We start from the raw sequence: 16628 nt of genomic DNA, 5'->3' as shown, positions 1-16628 counted from the left end.
AGGTACCTGCTTCAAACCTCATCTTCCAGTCTTTGCTGTTGAAATTGCCATTTATGATTGTCCAGAAGATGTCAGCACCATGAGGAAGTGACAAAGCATGGAGAAGCAGAGGGACTGCCAATGAAGAAAGTTGGGAGAACTCAGATTTGACGACTCTCCACAGGCTGAGGAAGCGAGAAGCAAAGTGGTTACAGTTATGATAACCTTTCTAGAAAACAAACACAATTATCTCAGTTTAAGGGAAATGTTGCTAACAGGCAGCTGTGAGAGATGCTTTTGGTGAAATTACTCTCATCCACAAGACTATAGTCCTCTGACAAACCTTTCCTAAATCTCTGTTCTGTTCATTTTTTTAAAGAAATTACTCTTATGTAACAATGGTGCAAACACCATTTAATACTATATCTTAACATAAAAAATAAAAATTAGATATTAGATATTCAGGTATATAAATGAGCGATACAAAATTGATATTAGTTCTGTTAAGATGATGAGTGAAAAGTGATTTTTAAAAAAATTTTCTTACTGTGAACATCTGGAAAGCTTTGTTGGGTTTGCCTGACCAGCAGCCTTTTTCTCTTATTCTAGCAAAGAACAAGTCTATTTTTATTAAGAACAGCCTCTCCACCAACTGGCAAGGCTGTCAGTCAAGACCCCTTCCTATATCATAAGAGTGAACACAAAACCCAAGCTGATCAAAGTAGTTGAAGGAAGCAAACCATATGCAGCATTGCTAGAAAACTATCCCAGTAACAAAAAAGCCTGGGTTTCACCAGTCCCATATGGCTTTCCCAATTTTCTAGAGCAGCCTTGTTTGAAACCAGGAAAATAGCTTCCTTCCCCAGGTCCCTTCATTGCTCATCATAGCTTTTGTGTCAGGGTGGTACTTTGAGGAAAAAACTGGGATATGTACCCAAAGGCTGAGGCAGAGATCCCACAGCACTGGCAATCCACTTGGCCTGGATAAATGTCCTATAGAGGCTGTGTTTGTTTGTTTGTTTGTTTGTTTGTTTAGGGAGGCAACGGGTGGGACAGAGGGACACAGAGAGAGAATCTCAAGCAGACTCCATGCTCAGTTAAGAGCCTGATGTGGGGCTTGATCTCAGGATCCTGAGGATCATGACCTGAGCCAAAATCAAGAGTCAGACACTCAACCAAGTGAGCCACCCTGGTGTTCCCTGTAGAGGCTGCTTTAACAATAAAAGTTGGCCTATTTAGTATTCCCACTCCCACAGAATGAACAGAGCTTCTGCCTAACTCCCAACCCTACTCCTTTATGGCTTTTGCTTAGACTTACTCATCCATCTGTTCAGATCAGTCCTACTCTTCCCCAAATCCAGGTCAGCCAGGTCTACCCTTCCACCAGCTCCTCCCATTTCACCTGTAGAATTCCCATTTTATCATGAGGAAACTTCTGGAGACTCTTCACTTTTCCCATTCTATGCTTCTGTACTGGGCTGAACAGTGTTCCCATCCAAAGTATTCCTAATACTAAGACTTCTTTTCCCTCTTTTCCATACTCTTCTCCCAAACATCAATCCTTTTCTGATTTCATTTGCCTCCCACCTTAGACTGGATCTCAGAGTTAACTATTTCCTCACTCCAAAATTCCTCATCCCCCTGACTTCCAACATAATCCAATCACAACTCCCTACTCCTGAATAAATCCACACTGCCCCCTTTTCTCATCCATTCCCAGACCCTGAAATTAACTTGGTCCTACTAATTCCTACTAACTTGGGCAACCACAAACTAGTGCTAGCTAAGTTCAGTTTCACCCTGAAGCTGGCCATTCTTAGACTATTTTTTGTTGACACCTTATTGCTTTCCTTCATGAACTATACTTTTTCTCATGTTCCTTGAGCTCCCAACCCAATCCCTATCCTCCTCCCTTTCACTAAAGACATCAGCACCCACTACCCTTAAGGTTCAGTAATGAGCTCCCCCTGACACTTTATTTCTCTTTTCTTTAAAATATATCTCCTTTCAAAGGAAAGAGCATCCCTCCTCTTTTCTACTCACCTTTTGTTCTTGATCACATATTCTAGCCTTCCAGGGCCTGGCTCTACTCACTCTTCCCTTTCCTCTGATCCTTTGCATTGACCATACATAGTTTCAGATCTTTATCCTAAAAATCCTTAACATCCACTCCTTTTCCCCCCTCTAAATATCTGATCTCTCTCCCTTCCTTTTCTAATAAACTTTACAGAAGAATGTTCTATGTTACATCTTGACATTCCCAAAGCCACTGCAACATGCTCTTTGCATTCCCTTAAAGGTCTCTTTTTCTCCATACTCCTGTTACTAAAGTACAACTCTGACCCTGTTCATTGTTTTAAGATATCCATAGATCTCCAAACATCATCAAGTGAAACCCTTATCTTTGAGACCCTTTACACTAGGGTCCCAACCTACTTCTCCAGCTTCGTTTTCCATTACTCACCTAAAACCATATCACACAGCAAAAAAAAAACCTTGGTATCACCTAAGTATGCCCTACTCACTTCTAATTCCTTCATTCTAACTCTGCCATCTTTACTCTTAACATTCCCACTTTCCACAAAATGTCCTGCCCATCTCAAATCTCTACCTGTTAAAATTTTATCATTCTCTCAATGCCCATTCAAATCCTATCTGCTCCTGAGCCTTTTTCTAATCATCCAGACCTCTCCTACCTCTGAACTATACAAAACAGTCATCCATCACACATATTTCAGATTGACAGTGACTCACATAAACACAGGGTGACCATATATCTTAGTTTATCCAAGATCTTGGTCTACATTATACTAATTGTTTGAGGTCATTATGAAGATCATCCCTCTTTCACTCTCAAAAGTAGACCAATAGGAAGAATAAATTATGTGGTCACCTTTTGTATAAATAACATTCACCCCCTTCCAAATTAGATTGTAAATTCCCAAAGTACATAGAATAATAACATATATAGCAAGCCCCCAATATTTGTTGAATGAATGAATAAAATGAGTAAAGACAGAGAGAGCCTCAAAGTGGTTTTGTCACCAAGTTAACCTAAGCCAACATTTTCTTTTTTCTTATTATCTCATTCTCTTACATTTAAACAAGGATAGTATTTTTCTGACTTACTTCCAGGAAGACCGTAACAGTTATTTTAAGCTTTGTGGAAGAAAAACTCTACATAAAGCCTGGGCAATATTTTATTATTTTTCTCAAAATGCTTCAACAATCTCTAAAGATAGTTTATTAGATGATATGTAGAGAGATTTTTTGATGTCCACAAGCAGTTCCATTTCAAGCAAGAAATTGAATAAGTCTTTGGTATTAACATTGTACTAGATAATACTAGGTAAATAGTGACTTAATGCCTTTGACATTTTTCTACGGGACACTATACTCTTAAGCTGTCCAACAACTGATTACCAAATAGTCCTTATTTTCCCTTTTATATTTCTATAGTACCTAGCAAAGAAAATTATTATTCCTCATGTTGACTTATTTCTTTTACTGAGTCTAATGTTTATGTGTAAGTCATTCCCATAAGTGATTAGGCTCTCCTGGCTAAGAGAAATGAGCCAAATGAGTTTGTAAATCTTGTCCTAACTTTGATTTTCACAGCTAAAGCCTAAAATTTAAACAACAGCAACAAAAAACTGTTAGGAAGACCTACCTTGCAATCAACATATGATCCTGAATGTAGGCTAAAAATTGAGGGTGGTCTTTTCTAGCAATATATAAACACTCTCCATGTAGACAGAGAATCTTCAGGCAATTGAGCATATTAAAAAGAATGTCTGGCTCTTCAAACTTCGCCATTTCCTATGCAAAGAACCACGGGGTTACTACTGAGTTATCTAAAATAGCAATGTCACCACACCAAACACTTAAATATCTCAAAAAATATACCTGGAAAATGGTGTATATTAGCCTCAAAGTTACTGGAAGCTGTTGGTAGCAAAACTTTCTCTCAGTGTCATTCTTTATTGCTGTGAAGAAATAATTACACAAAGGTTAGCATAGCTCCTCCTTTTCCCCACCACTCATGACCTGATCACGACCATAAAACCAAGAGGAGTGAAAATAAATATACAAATGTTAAAAGGTATTTTGTGTCATGTTTTTATTTGCTCTCCAAGGTGGCATATACTCCTTCTATGATGCCATTGCAGGAAACCTTCTATATACAGGGATCTCAGCTTCCATGTAGCTCACAATATAGTCAAACATCCTCAGCTCCCTAAAGCAACCCCAGCCTGGCCCCATGGGCAGCAAGTTCTGCTGCTACCAGGGGCCTGGCACCTGGCCAGGTATGCCTTCCTTATTGAGAGGGAGATAAGAAGGTATTAAAGAGAGGTATTAGAGTTGCATTAGCACCTAAGGAGGAATTTATCCCATGGACTCATGCCAAAGGGAGCGTCTTAAAAAAGTTAGGCATAGTTTAATCAGAACAACTACTCATGGCTTTAATCTTCTTGTGAGTCTCTCTAATACCTTCGCCCCTACAGGTAGGATGGCAGTATATGGTACATGAGGCACGCTAGAGAAAAGAATTCACAAGTTAGCCATATGTAGAAGCTAGTGTAAAACATTTTTAAATCACCATTCTAAGTTTTGGCAATTTTTTGCCAAAAAAAATTACTGGAACTAGAGACAACAGGAGTCAAACTCTCTTGGCATATATACTGAACAGTTCATTGGTGAGCTTCCACTTTAATGTATTTCAAATATATGTCACCAGCCCTCAAATCTATTTTTTCTAGTGTGAGAGTTTTAAAGAGTATTTTTAGTGGAGGATATATCTGACTGTTATAAGAAACAGGCACCAGGCCACAAAATGCAGAAACAGGAAATACTCTCAAAGGAAGAAAGAATCACAGAACACATGCAGATAGAACACATTTGCTCTGACAGAGGTGCTCGAGACCACAGCCTGAAGGCCCACAGAACAGAAGCAGTATTGGGCTCAGAGTAGCAGGCAAGGCTGGTTTCAAAGGAAAATTAAGGGAGGCTTCCCTGAGGAGACAATTTATAACTGTGACCCTGTAAGATAGCAGAGCATAAAAGCAGGAAAATAGCCTGGAAGCAGTGACAGGAGCCCAAAGTAGTGTTTGAAGGAGACGAATAGAACAAACATTTAAGCAAGGAAAAGACTAATTTATAAAAAGAAATTGCTTAATTTTCACCACTGTTCATATAAAATGTTACAAATAAATCAAAGTGGCAGTTAATTGATTTGTGTGCCATCTGAGATCTGAAAAATATATTTGTATATAAAGAGTACAGGTTATTGGATTATAAGTGAAATCCTTGCTTCCTTTAGGCATTAATGCCTGATAGAAATAAGCCCTAGGCCCAGGTCTCAGAAAGTCATTAATTCTAAGTAAACCAAGACACCCGGATTCTTGTCTCAATCTTGCCACTAACTAGTTGTTCAATATTTGGATTTCCAATTTCCATATCTTCTCCCAGATATACTCAGAATTGGGGGTGGTGGGTGGACCTCATTCATTTTATTTTTGTTTCAACTCCTCAGATGATCCTGTTGCTCCATTATAGCCTGGGCAGCATGTAAGCATAAAGCGTAAATTAGGAATGAGAAATACAAGCTACATGACCATGGGCACATTTAATCCACCTGGGATATATTTCCCTTATCTGCAAGGTGAGAAGGCTGAATTAGATCAGCAGATTTCAAAGTTTTTTCTATGGAATACTCTGTTTAAAGAAACTCACTCAAAACTCCAACATATGAAAGAGAGCAAGTTAGAGCACTCGGAGTGAAACAGGGTGGGCAGCCTGGGCTGTTCGTTATTACTTGCCCATGCCTTCCCACCACTTGCCACCCTAAGAAGGGAAGGTCCAAAGGAAACAACACAGAGCATGTACAATTCCAAGGACATGCTGAAAACCAATGAAGTCAGTCATCCCAGGTGTTCTTTCAATTTCTAGATTTCAATGGTTCTAAAGAGAGTGATCCGAGATATTCATATCCAACTAATCATTTGTACAATTCATGCAGAAGCAGATCTGACCAAGCATTTCACACTAATGAGACTAACATCTTAATCAGACCTTGATCTGAATGAGACACCCCCAGGGCTGTAACAGATCCCACACGATAGTCACTTAATGATGTTTGCTGTTCACGGAAGGAGTGCTGGAAAGCCCATGATTCCCAAACTCTAATTCTAGGGGTGGACCACTTGGTTCAGGATGGTAGAAACAGGAAGATTAAAAAAACAAGTCTTATTTACTCAAGGTCCTGTACAAATTCCCCAAGTGATTCCCCAGAAATCAAGATCCAGAAATCAAGCTTTCCCAAAGGCATATGGGGGCCATGTCTGAAACTCCCAAAACTCCTTTAGACCATGAAGAGCTAGAATAGGATTCCAAGCCAGCCTGACTGCCATTTTGTAGTCCCCAACTAGCCCACACAGAGACTGTAAGCACTGTGGAAAGAAGCCATCCTTCCTCCAACTCTGAGTGAAGCCAACCAACCTCAGGGCACAAGTCATGCAGCTGTACACAGTGAGCCTGTCCAGAGACCTAGTCAAGCCCCTGGAACTCAGAAACTTAAGTTCCATCGGCTCTATCCCAAAACACCCTGCCTTGGCCAAATGCCCTAAGTGGCTGTCGAGAGTGCCAGCACCCTCTGTTCAGTTGTTTAGCCTTGGTTCATAGCTACTTCTCAATGAGAAGATGATACGCTGTAAGTAGGTAGGAAGGTGCTAAACATGGCAGGATTCTACTGATAAGAAGCAACTGCCACCAGAAAGAAGCTCAGTGACCTCTGCTCTACAAGAAGCACATCTCGGATCTACCTGTTTATTTCACAATCTGAGGGGAAATGGTTCATTTGCACCAGTCTCTACTAGGAATGCCAAGCCTGAACTTGCCCATGTTGACAGTAATCTAAAAAACCAGGGTTCTGAACGTCAGAACTGTGCTATCTAGGATATGCCAGAGTCGACTTACCAGCATGTTCCATGGGCTCAGTGCAGTTGCCTGGGTTCTCCCCATGCTTGGTTGCTGGATTCTCCTCCTCCTCACCTTCAGGGCCTATAATGAAGTCTGGTCTGGAAGAAAGGAGGCTATCCTCAAGACTGTCTGTGGGCTCCTAAAACAAATATGACAAACAGCCAGGTAAGCAGCCTGTTGGGGGTGTAAAGAATGGGTTTCCTCAGATCCATAAAGGATCCATCCATCAAGGACCTGGTGTGTCCCAGCCCTGTGCTGAGCACCAAAGGCAAAGGTACCTGCCTCTGAAGGTATGTGAGCTTATTTCCACAATAATTAAAGGGAATTTGGATTAGCTGTTACTAAAACATTTTCATTACCTTGAAATAAATATGGAAACGTCTCAAAAACATGATTAAATCAGTGTAGGCCTGCTTTTCCTATGATCATGTCCCACTCACAAAGTGATTCCAATCCATGCATATTTTATTCAGCAACAGTACTTAATTAGCAAGGAATAATATGGAATTCACAGCAATGTCCATCAACAGATGAACAGACAAAATGTGTTATATACAGGCAGTGAGACATCAGTCAGCCTTAAAAAGGAAGCCTGAAACCTGCTACAGTGTGAATGAACCTTTAGGACATGGTGCTAAGTGAAATAAGCCAGTTGTAAAAAGGACAATTATTGCATGATTCCAGATATATGAAGTCTCTATGGGATTCAGATTCAGAGGCACAGAGAGTAGAATGGAGGTGTCCAGGGGCTCAGGGGAGTGGGGAACAGGAAGATCTTGTTAGCATTCCGGTTTTGCAAGATGAAAAAGTTCTGGAGATTAGTTGCACAACAATGTGACTATACTTGACATGATACATTTATAGACAATACATGTCAGGTATAAAATCAGCTGCAGAAATTGCTGAAATTGGGAAGATTTTTTAAGAGAGAGAAAGAGAGCACTAGTTATGGCTGCCACTTAAAATATCCATCTCCAGTTAAGCTCCTATTCCAGCTTTTTCTTTCCTTCAAGTCCCACTTTAAATATCCTCTTTTAAAATCATACTCTGAGCTAATTGAACCAGTACACATTTTTTCCAAGAACTGTTTGACAGCCAGCTCAAGAATGATGAAGTGCCAGAAGCACAGTGGCTGGGAGAGCCCTGAAGAATATCTCTGCCAACTTCACAGTTTTTGCTAAGCCCGACCCTGTCCCTAGGTTACCCATGAGCAAGGCACTAAATCAAATAATGAACTGAGTTTCATCAAATTCGATATGGTCAAGAGTTCCCTGCTGTGTACTGACTCTTCGATAACCCATGGGTTCAGAATCATCCTCCCATGTCGCAGGGACTGGTGAACTTAAGACTCCTGCTGTCCCCTCCGCCACATCCTCACCCTCTTGTCCCCCTGCTTGTCCCAGGAAGAGAACTAAAGGGTGAAGGGGGCTGACCCGCACAGTGGAGACCATGTGTTCTAAGGCACAGCCGCCTTCTATTGATGAACATCTCTCCCATAAACCTTTGAGAGAGAACAGAATCCTTCAGCTTCACCTCCAAATGTGTTATTTTCAGCACATGACAAGTGTCCAAAGCATCATGCAGGTGGGAGGTTGTTTGGATGGCTCAGTTTTTCTATACTTATACTTACTCTTCCCTGTTTCCCAGATAGTGCTGAGAAAATGAACACAAAACAGAAAGCCTGCTGGAGACAGGGCACGGGTCAGGGCATCTGCCTCCAACCTCTTCACTCTCTCATTCTCTCCCTGAAACATAAGTCTGTACTGGACGCAGCCACATCAAAAGCTGATTCTGCTCTTAAACCACATCCCACCGGAACCCAGGGTTACTCCCAATCCCCAAGGGCACAGAGGATTCCCCCATCTCAGGAACCCCGGGGTTCCTCTCTTCCCCTGATGTGATCAGCTATTTCTACCTTTTCTAAATTGCCTCCTACCTTGGTTTTGGAGGGCTTGCTCTCCTTCGGTTTTTCCTGTGTCTGGCCTCTTCTCAATTTATTTCTAGTCTTCGCTTTCCCTGTTTGCCCTCTCAAGAGCTGATACTTCCTAGGTGCTAGGTATGGCTCTTTCTTCATTCCACACATCCCAACACAATATGCTGGCAGCTCCAAACTTTTACCTACTTCTAACCTTCCTTCTAAAAACCAGATCCACATACCTGACAGGGCATGAAGACCCCACCTGAATATCTAAAAGGCATCTCAACCTGCTATGTCTGACTGTGCCTGCATCATACCCGCTCCTGGCCCAAAATCACTTTTACTACTGTAATAATCTTCTATAAATGGCAAGGTCATCAGCTCCCAAGCCAGAAAACATAGGTTTGCCCTCAACTTTTCCATACCTCAACACCAGCTAAACACCAAGGGCTGCTGATTGTCTTTCCTAAAAATCCACCCGGTCTGCCCCTTCTCTTATCCTCACCACCATTGCTTTATTTCAGACTTCTTTTCCTCCCTTTTTCAGACCACATTAACCTAACTAGATGCCTGTCCCCAGGGTCCAAATCCCCCAAACCCTCTTTGCTCAAATTCATCAAATTATATCACCACCTCAATTAAATTCTTCAGGATTCCCTCATTCACCAAGACAAAACCCAAACTTCTGAGTCTAGCAGACTGAGCCCTTAATGAATGTGAAAATAAGACTGCGTCTGTCCTGCTTGACTCAGCCTTCACTATGTTCCCATCCTGCTGTCTAGGAACACTGAAGTGCTTGCAGTTTCCTGAATATGTATGTCATCTCCTGCTTTCCTCTGTATCACTTAAACAGGGTTTTCTGGGTCTCAAAAGTGCCTCTCCCCTAGTGTCTTCATTTCATTAATGAAACTCCTCCCAATATGAGCCCAGGAGCTCTCTCCTCCCTATCACACCTCAAAGCTGAATCTGCTCTCCCTCCTCTGCCCCCATAGCTCCCTTATTCAGAACTCTCCCAGCTTGCTCTTTACTCTAATGGTTTTTCATTTAATTAAATGTCTCCGTGATTAGACTAAGTTTCTTGATTTTGATTTGTTTTTATATCATGTAGGACTATGTTTTTTACTTAAGTACCCAACGACAATGCTGAAAGACCATAGTACAGGGATGTTATTTTGCAACACACAGGACAAACAAGTTTAGTAGGCAGAAAGGTATTCAAAAACTGAAGAAACACTTTACTGCATGTATGTTATACCTCAAAAAAAGTTTTTAAGAAGTCACTTTCTACTTTTGAGGTGCCAGGTGGTTTAGTCAGTTAAGCAGCTAATGTCAGCTCAGGTCATGATCTCCAGGTCATGGAATGGAGTCTTGCATAGTGCTCTACACTTAGCAGGGAGTCTACTTCTCCCTCTTCCTCTGCCCTTCCTCCCTGGCTCATGCTTACTCGCTCTCTCTCCCTCTCTCTCTCTCTCTCAAATAAAATCTTTAAAAAAATAAAAAAAGAAGTCACTTTCTATTTATATTAAATATTAAGGGAAAGGAAGAAATAGAGAAGATAGTAAACACATGACCAAATAATTCAGATTCACCTACTTTTAATGGTGTGAGAGTATTTTGGTGATATGTATATGTGTCTTAAATGAAAACTGGCTAAACAGAGGATAAAGTATGGAGTAGCTAATGTGTGGCATATTATTAGTTGTTCTCTATTGAAACCACTTTCTAGGAAAGCAGAAAATGAAATGAAGTCTTTATTGGTTGTTGATAAAGTCCATGGGTTTTACAGACCAGTATTACCTAGGAATTCTTGATATCTGTATCCAATCTACTTAGTATTTGATATGTATACTTTGTAATATTCATTGTTACTGAACTTTATAATAAAAGTTATTTCAAGATTACCAGTAATGCTTTGTATTTATGAAAATTATATGACTGGATGCACCACAACCGTAACTCAAGACTCAAGAATTCTGTATAATGTAGCTCCAGCTCATATCCCTTTCCAGGAGCATTAGTTGGTGGAAGAAATAGGAAAACTTTCTTTTTAACAGTCTCACATATGACCCAGCATGGAGCATAAGATGATATTGGAGGAAGACCCCATTACACCAGCTGCTATAGTCATTATCACTATCAGACATGGGACACCTCATTTCTTTGACTTCTTACCACCAGCCGGCTTTCTTCTTTAGGAGCCAGTCTCTCCAGGAGTTCACAAGCAAGCTGATAGCAGAGAATACTAGACTGACATAAGTTACACTCAATTGCTTTTTCTTCCTTCTGGCAGGTGTGGGAGCCCCCCCAGGGGGCTTGGAAGACATTGTTTATAATGGAAATAATGTCCTTTGATAAGCTGTGCTCTAAACCCATCGTGATCCCATCATCTTGCAACTCCATCTGAAAGACATCAAAATGAAGGCAAAAAAAAAAAAAAAAAAAGAAAAGAAAAGAAAGAAACAAAGAGAAAAGAAAAGAAGAAAGAAGAAGGAATTTGGTCCTTTGTCCAATATACCATTGGCATACTAATTGAGGATAATTTTTACTAACTGACAAAAATATTAAGTTATTTAAAGATAAGGATTATAGACTATGAATATCTATTGCTTTCCACAGATTCTTTTAAAAAGAATATAAACACAAGACAAGCAATGGGAATTATTTTTAAAATCACGCAGAACATTTAAAAGAGAGTTGTTTTTTAAACTTATCACTCTGTGAAATTTTACACATTTTAAAAATGCTACTCTTCACCTAGCGTCCAGATCTTAGTTTCTAAATACCGTTATCCATTATCCACTAAGAGGAACCAGGGCTCCTTGGAGAAATGGCTGATTTCAAGGTTGGGGCTAGGAAAATAGAAAATGAGCCTGGAACATCTTGTCATGCCAAAAATTAAGGAAGTGTTCAAAGAATGATGAGGAATATGTCAAAAGAACACAGGAGCTGACTGACCTGAAAGGATTCCCACTGGTCAAATATGGGACCATATGAGCATCAAAATAAAAATAATCATAGTAACAGACTTTAACTCACTGAATAAAATAAGAATTCATGAGTACATGCAGGTATAAGAAGATGAGCAAATATAGAAGTGGGAGAGAAGGGAAACTGTTTCTTCAGTAGAGTGCCAGTTAATATAAAAGATAATGAAATTAGAAAATTATCATTTGGTTACCATCATCATAACAACTGATCCAGGTAGGAATCAGCCCTGGATGCTAAAACTAGTAGGTGAAAGTCTAATGAGAAACAGGAAATCTCAGCCTGCAAGTTACTTATTAATTACAAAGGGGGAAATAGTGACTCTGGAGTACAGAAATCTGGTAGAAAATCACCTTAACCAAGTTATCATCACCAGAAAGGCAACATTATCATGTCATGTGCCTCTTGATATGATGTACTGAAAACGATATAACATCATACTAGTGGCATTACTGCCAAAAAATGCTCAACCCAAATAAATTCGTAACATCAGACAAACTCAAATTGAGAGATGTTCTACAAAATAACTGGACTGTACTCTTCAAAAATGTCAAAAACATAAAAGATGAACAAAGACTTAAGACCTGCTCTGGATTGAAGAAGAGAAATGAGACAGGACAAATATTTGCAATGAGTGAGACTAGACTGTGTTCTAGATCAAAAACATTTTTTTCCTTTACTATAAAAATATAATTATTATGTCAATTTTTAAAATGATTAACTTCTGTGAGTCAGATAATAGTATTATAACAATATTAATTTCTTGATTTTTATTGATTTCTTGATTTTGTACTTGATTATATAAGAGAATGTCCTTATTTTTTAGGAAATACATTCTGAAGTGTTTAAGGACAAAAGGGCACCATATTTGCAACTTATCCTTAAATATTTATTTTAAAAATTCTATAACTCATACATACATATACAGATTGAGAGAGGGGGAGAAAGAAATATGATAACTGTCAATATCTGGACAATCTGAGGGAGGAATATTTAGGAATTCTTTGTACTATTATTGCAACTTTTCTAATTGCAACTATTATTGCAATTGATAAGTCTTAATTATTTTGGAATAAAAAGTTAAGATGAAATGTTCTCCTAATCAAAGACTTTTATACTTCTCTTCTTCAATTACCTTCAAAAATCAATTTATGGAATATATTTAAATCAGCCTACAACTATAGAGTTGTATCTTGCTCTTCCCAACAACAGCATTACTCAGTTCACCAAATTTGTTTAACAGAACCAATTCTAATGATGCTAGAATGTTTCTAAAACTCATATCCATTCTCATATGTGAACATCATTGCAGATATTCATAGAGTATTTTTCAGACTCTTTAGGGAATCCTGAAAGGAGTTTACAAAATGTCTTGAGTGATGTTGCATCATTTCAGTAAGTATGAAGATGTCCAACACATTCCCTTACTCTTCACCTCTGAACTAAAGGAAGCTCATGCTTCAGCTACCTGCTTCAGGAGAAGATCAAACATGAGGATGAAACAATTTAGATTCATTTCATCATCTTCACAATCAAAGTCAATAGTCCTTCCGCCTGGGTGTCCAAAATTCTTGAAAGGGCTACGAAATGGACTACGCATAGGACTCCGAAATGGACTCTGGAAAGGACTATGAAATGGACTCAGCATATTGTGCTGAACTCGTCGGCCAGGATCAGAGGCAACACTCACCTAGAAGAAAGAACATCAATACCCATAAGTGAACTCACAGAAGCCAAAATGGCTAGATAAAATATCTGGGGACTCATGGAAGGTACTCCCAGCTGTCACACTGATTTCCTTCCTTAGTCAATAGCATTAATACCTCCAAATAGTATGGATCTTCTCAAAATATAAAAATAAGAAACAAAATCACTGATGCCAGGGCACATGTCTAAAAAAAAAGGAAATAAAACCATCCGAACTTTGTGACTGTCAGGTGAGTGAAACATCAGCACCCTGAAGAATTAAAGTAGCTGTCTTTGCCATTATATTGTTCACACCATCCACATTTCCAATTAAACTAAATCATCTGCATCTACCTAAAACTATAGTCTGAAAAATAAGACCTTACAAAAATAAACTATTACAAGATCAGCTTTAGGAATGATAAGCACAAAATCTCAGTTTAATGTGACTGGTTAAAGAAGAATGGCATCTGGATATTAAATTATTAACTACCGTGGAAAAATAATATATGTCAAACCTGTTGTACTGGTCATTGTCCATTTACCTAACCCAAGACCCTCACTGCCCACCTCTGCCTTGCCCTATGCTCAAGGATGCCAAGAACAGAGTGTCCCCCAGCCTTCTTGCTGACTGGCTTCTAAGTAGATTCAGTCAATGGGAGGTACCAGCAGAAACTCTACAGCTGAAGGAGAGAGAGGCAGAAGTATATGTCCCACTCCTCGCCTGATTTGAGGTTACATCTTTAGCAGTCTCTCCATCTCTCTTCCAGTCAGCCCTTCCTTAAAATTTCAGTTCTCAATGGGCTAGAACTCTTTTCCTTGTTCTTTCAGCCCTGGGGGTATAATGGCTTCCTGCTGAGCTGTTACTGGCAGTTATGTGCCTCAACAACCCTTACTGCCTTCCCCAAAACTCTACAGGCTGAGTCTCTATGAAAGTCTCCTCATTTGAACTATCTGGGATAAATTCTGTAGCAAGATGCAGACTGACATACCTGTACTGTATATCACTCTGAAATCAGATGTTTCTCTCTTAAAGATCTCTCTAACTACCAGCAAGTGCCTGTGCACCGTACTGAAGTTAAAAAAAAAAAAAAAAAAAAAGTACCCCATCAAGAATCAGAATACCTGGATATTGACAGTGTTACCTATGGCAAATCACTTCAGCCCATTGAACCTCAGATTATGTATTTGTAATATGAGGATAATGACTTCTCCAACTGGCTCACACAATTCTGTGATACTGTTCATTGTGAATACATTGCACAGTATAAGGCACCAACTAAGTCATAGAACATTAAAGATTACAGAAGAAAGAAACAAAATATAAATGTTTCCCAGCTGGTTCCTATGAGGCAGATGAGGAAAGAATGATTAAAATCAAAAGAAAGCAATGGATGCAAACCATGAGCCCATGATTCTGATGTATGTATTTCCTAATTCCTAGATATCAAGTAGGAATGACAGTAGGAAAAATGGTTTGGAGAACCTGACAAGGGAAAGTTGAGAATAGTTCCTGCCTACAATCACTTGATTGAACCTTTGAACCTTTCCAGAACTGATCCTGATCTGGGAATGTCAGCACATCAACAGAAGTTCTATCAGGTGCTCCACAGAAAAATTATCAAAAATTCCCAATAGTTTTTCTACACTTTGGACTAGACTATGTTGACTTTTTTCATTCACAAGGCACAAATAGGTCCCAAAATATGGGCTCACTTAGTCCATAGTGAAACATCACTTACAGTCACCATCAAATGATCACATCTCAAAACATCCTAACTTCTGATCCCCAAAGTGAAGCACTCATCTGCCTAGCAGCTGGCAAAGAATTCTTATTCACCAGAAGACCAAATAATATCTCAAAGCTATTCTTTTTGCTTTCATCAAGGGTAAGAGATAGCTAATAGTTATGTGCAGGAGAAAAAATTCAATAATTTATTGACCACATAGTATACAAAACATATCTTAGATCAATGTTTTCTATGATTTAATGTGTTTAAAATATTAACAGAGTGAGATGGGATGAAAATGTATTTTCAGAGAAGTTTACTATGGTATTACTTTTAGAACTGGTAGAATTGACAAAATCTTAACAAGACAAAAACAGTTGTAGCAATAATTACCCTTCGAGCTGCAAGGTTCCCTGCCAGTTCACTGACTCTTGATTTTCTTTGATTTGCCAGTTCTTTAACAGAATTAACTCCATCAGAAAACATACTTATCAATAGTTGAAGTGGAACCATGATGTCTAACTCCGATAACACCTGGGGAAAAAAAGGCATATATCCCCCCCTCAAAATACAAACTTTAAAACTCAAAACAAACAAAACCAAAAAAACCCCACCAACCCTGCATTTAACATTTTCCCCAAAGTATATGATTAAACATAAGGATGCTTAACCTTATGTATATTCTATCAGCCACCCTCAATTTTTCATACTAAAAGATAAAGTAATTATTGAACCTACCATCTTTCCCGCTCTCCACATCCCATAAATCACCATGTGATTCCTACTAAAACTTCTAAGTATCTCCTCCGTTCCATAGAATAGTGCCTTAGTTCAACACCTTCCTTTTGGAATAGTGTAACCTGCATGCAATCCTCTTTTAGTCCATCCCCCCCTCTGATCTGACTGCCCTGGCTGATTTTGCTGATACAAGTTCAGGTATCCTGCCAAAATCAAGTTACTCTCTATCTGTAATGAATTTTTAGAAATAGATGCGCCTTCCTTCAGACAGAATTAATCCATCTCTCTTCTCTGCTTCCTTAGAACTCTGTAAATACATTTAGTAGAGCAATTGTCGCTTTTCATTATAGTTGATTGTTTGATACTATCTCTCCCACTGTGAGCTCCTTGAAAAAAGGAAGTATGAAGAAAGGACTATTTCTTATCCCATTTTCATCCCACTGCCAATTACGGTGCCTCCACAGAGGAACTCTATAAATGTCTCCACATTAAATGAATCAATTCCTATCACTATACTGTTTGCTCTATTCCCCAAATAGTTAGACCAGTGGTTTAAAACCTCGTTCAACTGCAGCACCCTGTCTTCAAACCAGCACTATGGGAAAGTCCTGTCC

The 16628-nt window shown here is 39.2% G+C and overlaps 1 protein-coding gene across 12 annotated transcripts in view; it reads right to left on the bottom strand.

Annotated features, from left to right (window-relative positions):
• Window positions 1-16628, bottom strand: part of UNC79 (unc-79 subunit of NALCN channel complex) — a 238665-nt gene that overhangs the window by 104598 nt on the left and 117439 nt on the right. For 11 of the 12 annotated variants that reach the window (XM_077910403.1, XM_077910396.1, XM_077910402.1 and 8 more), the window contains exons 17-23: window positions 15670-15810; window positions 13329-13550; window positions 11048-11275; window positions 6955-7096; window positions 3886-3965; window positions 3650-3798; window positions 7-164 (exon numbers count right to left, since the gene is read on the bottom strand). In XM_077910403.1, the coding sequence (XP_077766529.1) occupies window positions 7-164; window positions 3650-3798; window positions 3886-3965; window positions 6955-7096; window positions 11048-11275; window positions 13329-13550; window positions 15670-15810 (1120 nt within the window). The remainder of the gene's footprint in view (window positions 1-6; window positions 165-3649; window positions 3799-3885; window positions 3966-6954; window positions 7097-11047; window positions 11276-13328; window positions 13551-15669; window positions 15811-16628) is intronic. The other variant, XM_077910401.1, reaches the window with a different exon arrangement.

Source organism: Canis aureus, chromosome 9, assembly GCF_053574225.1.
Source record: "Canis aureus isolate CA01 chromosome 9, VMU_Caureus_v.1.0, whole genome shotgun sequence".
NCBI lineage: Eukaryota > Metazoa > Chordata > Mammalia > Carnivora > Canidae > Canis > Canis aureus.
This window is presented reverse-complemented; position numbering and strand designations above follow the sequence as displayed.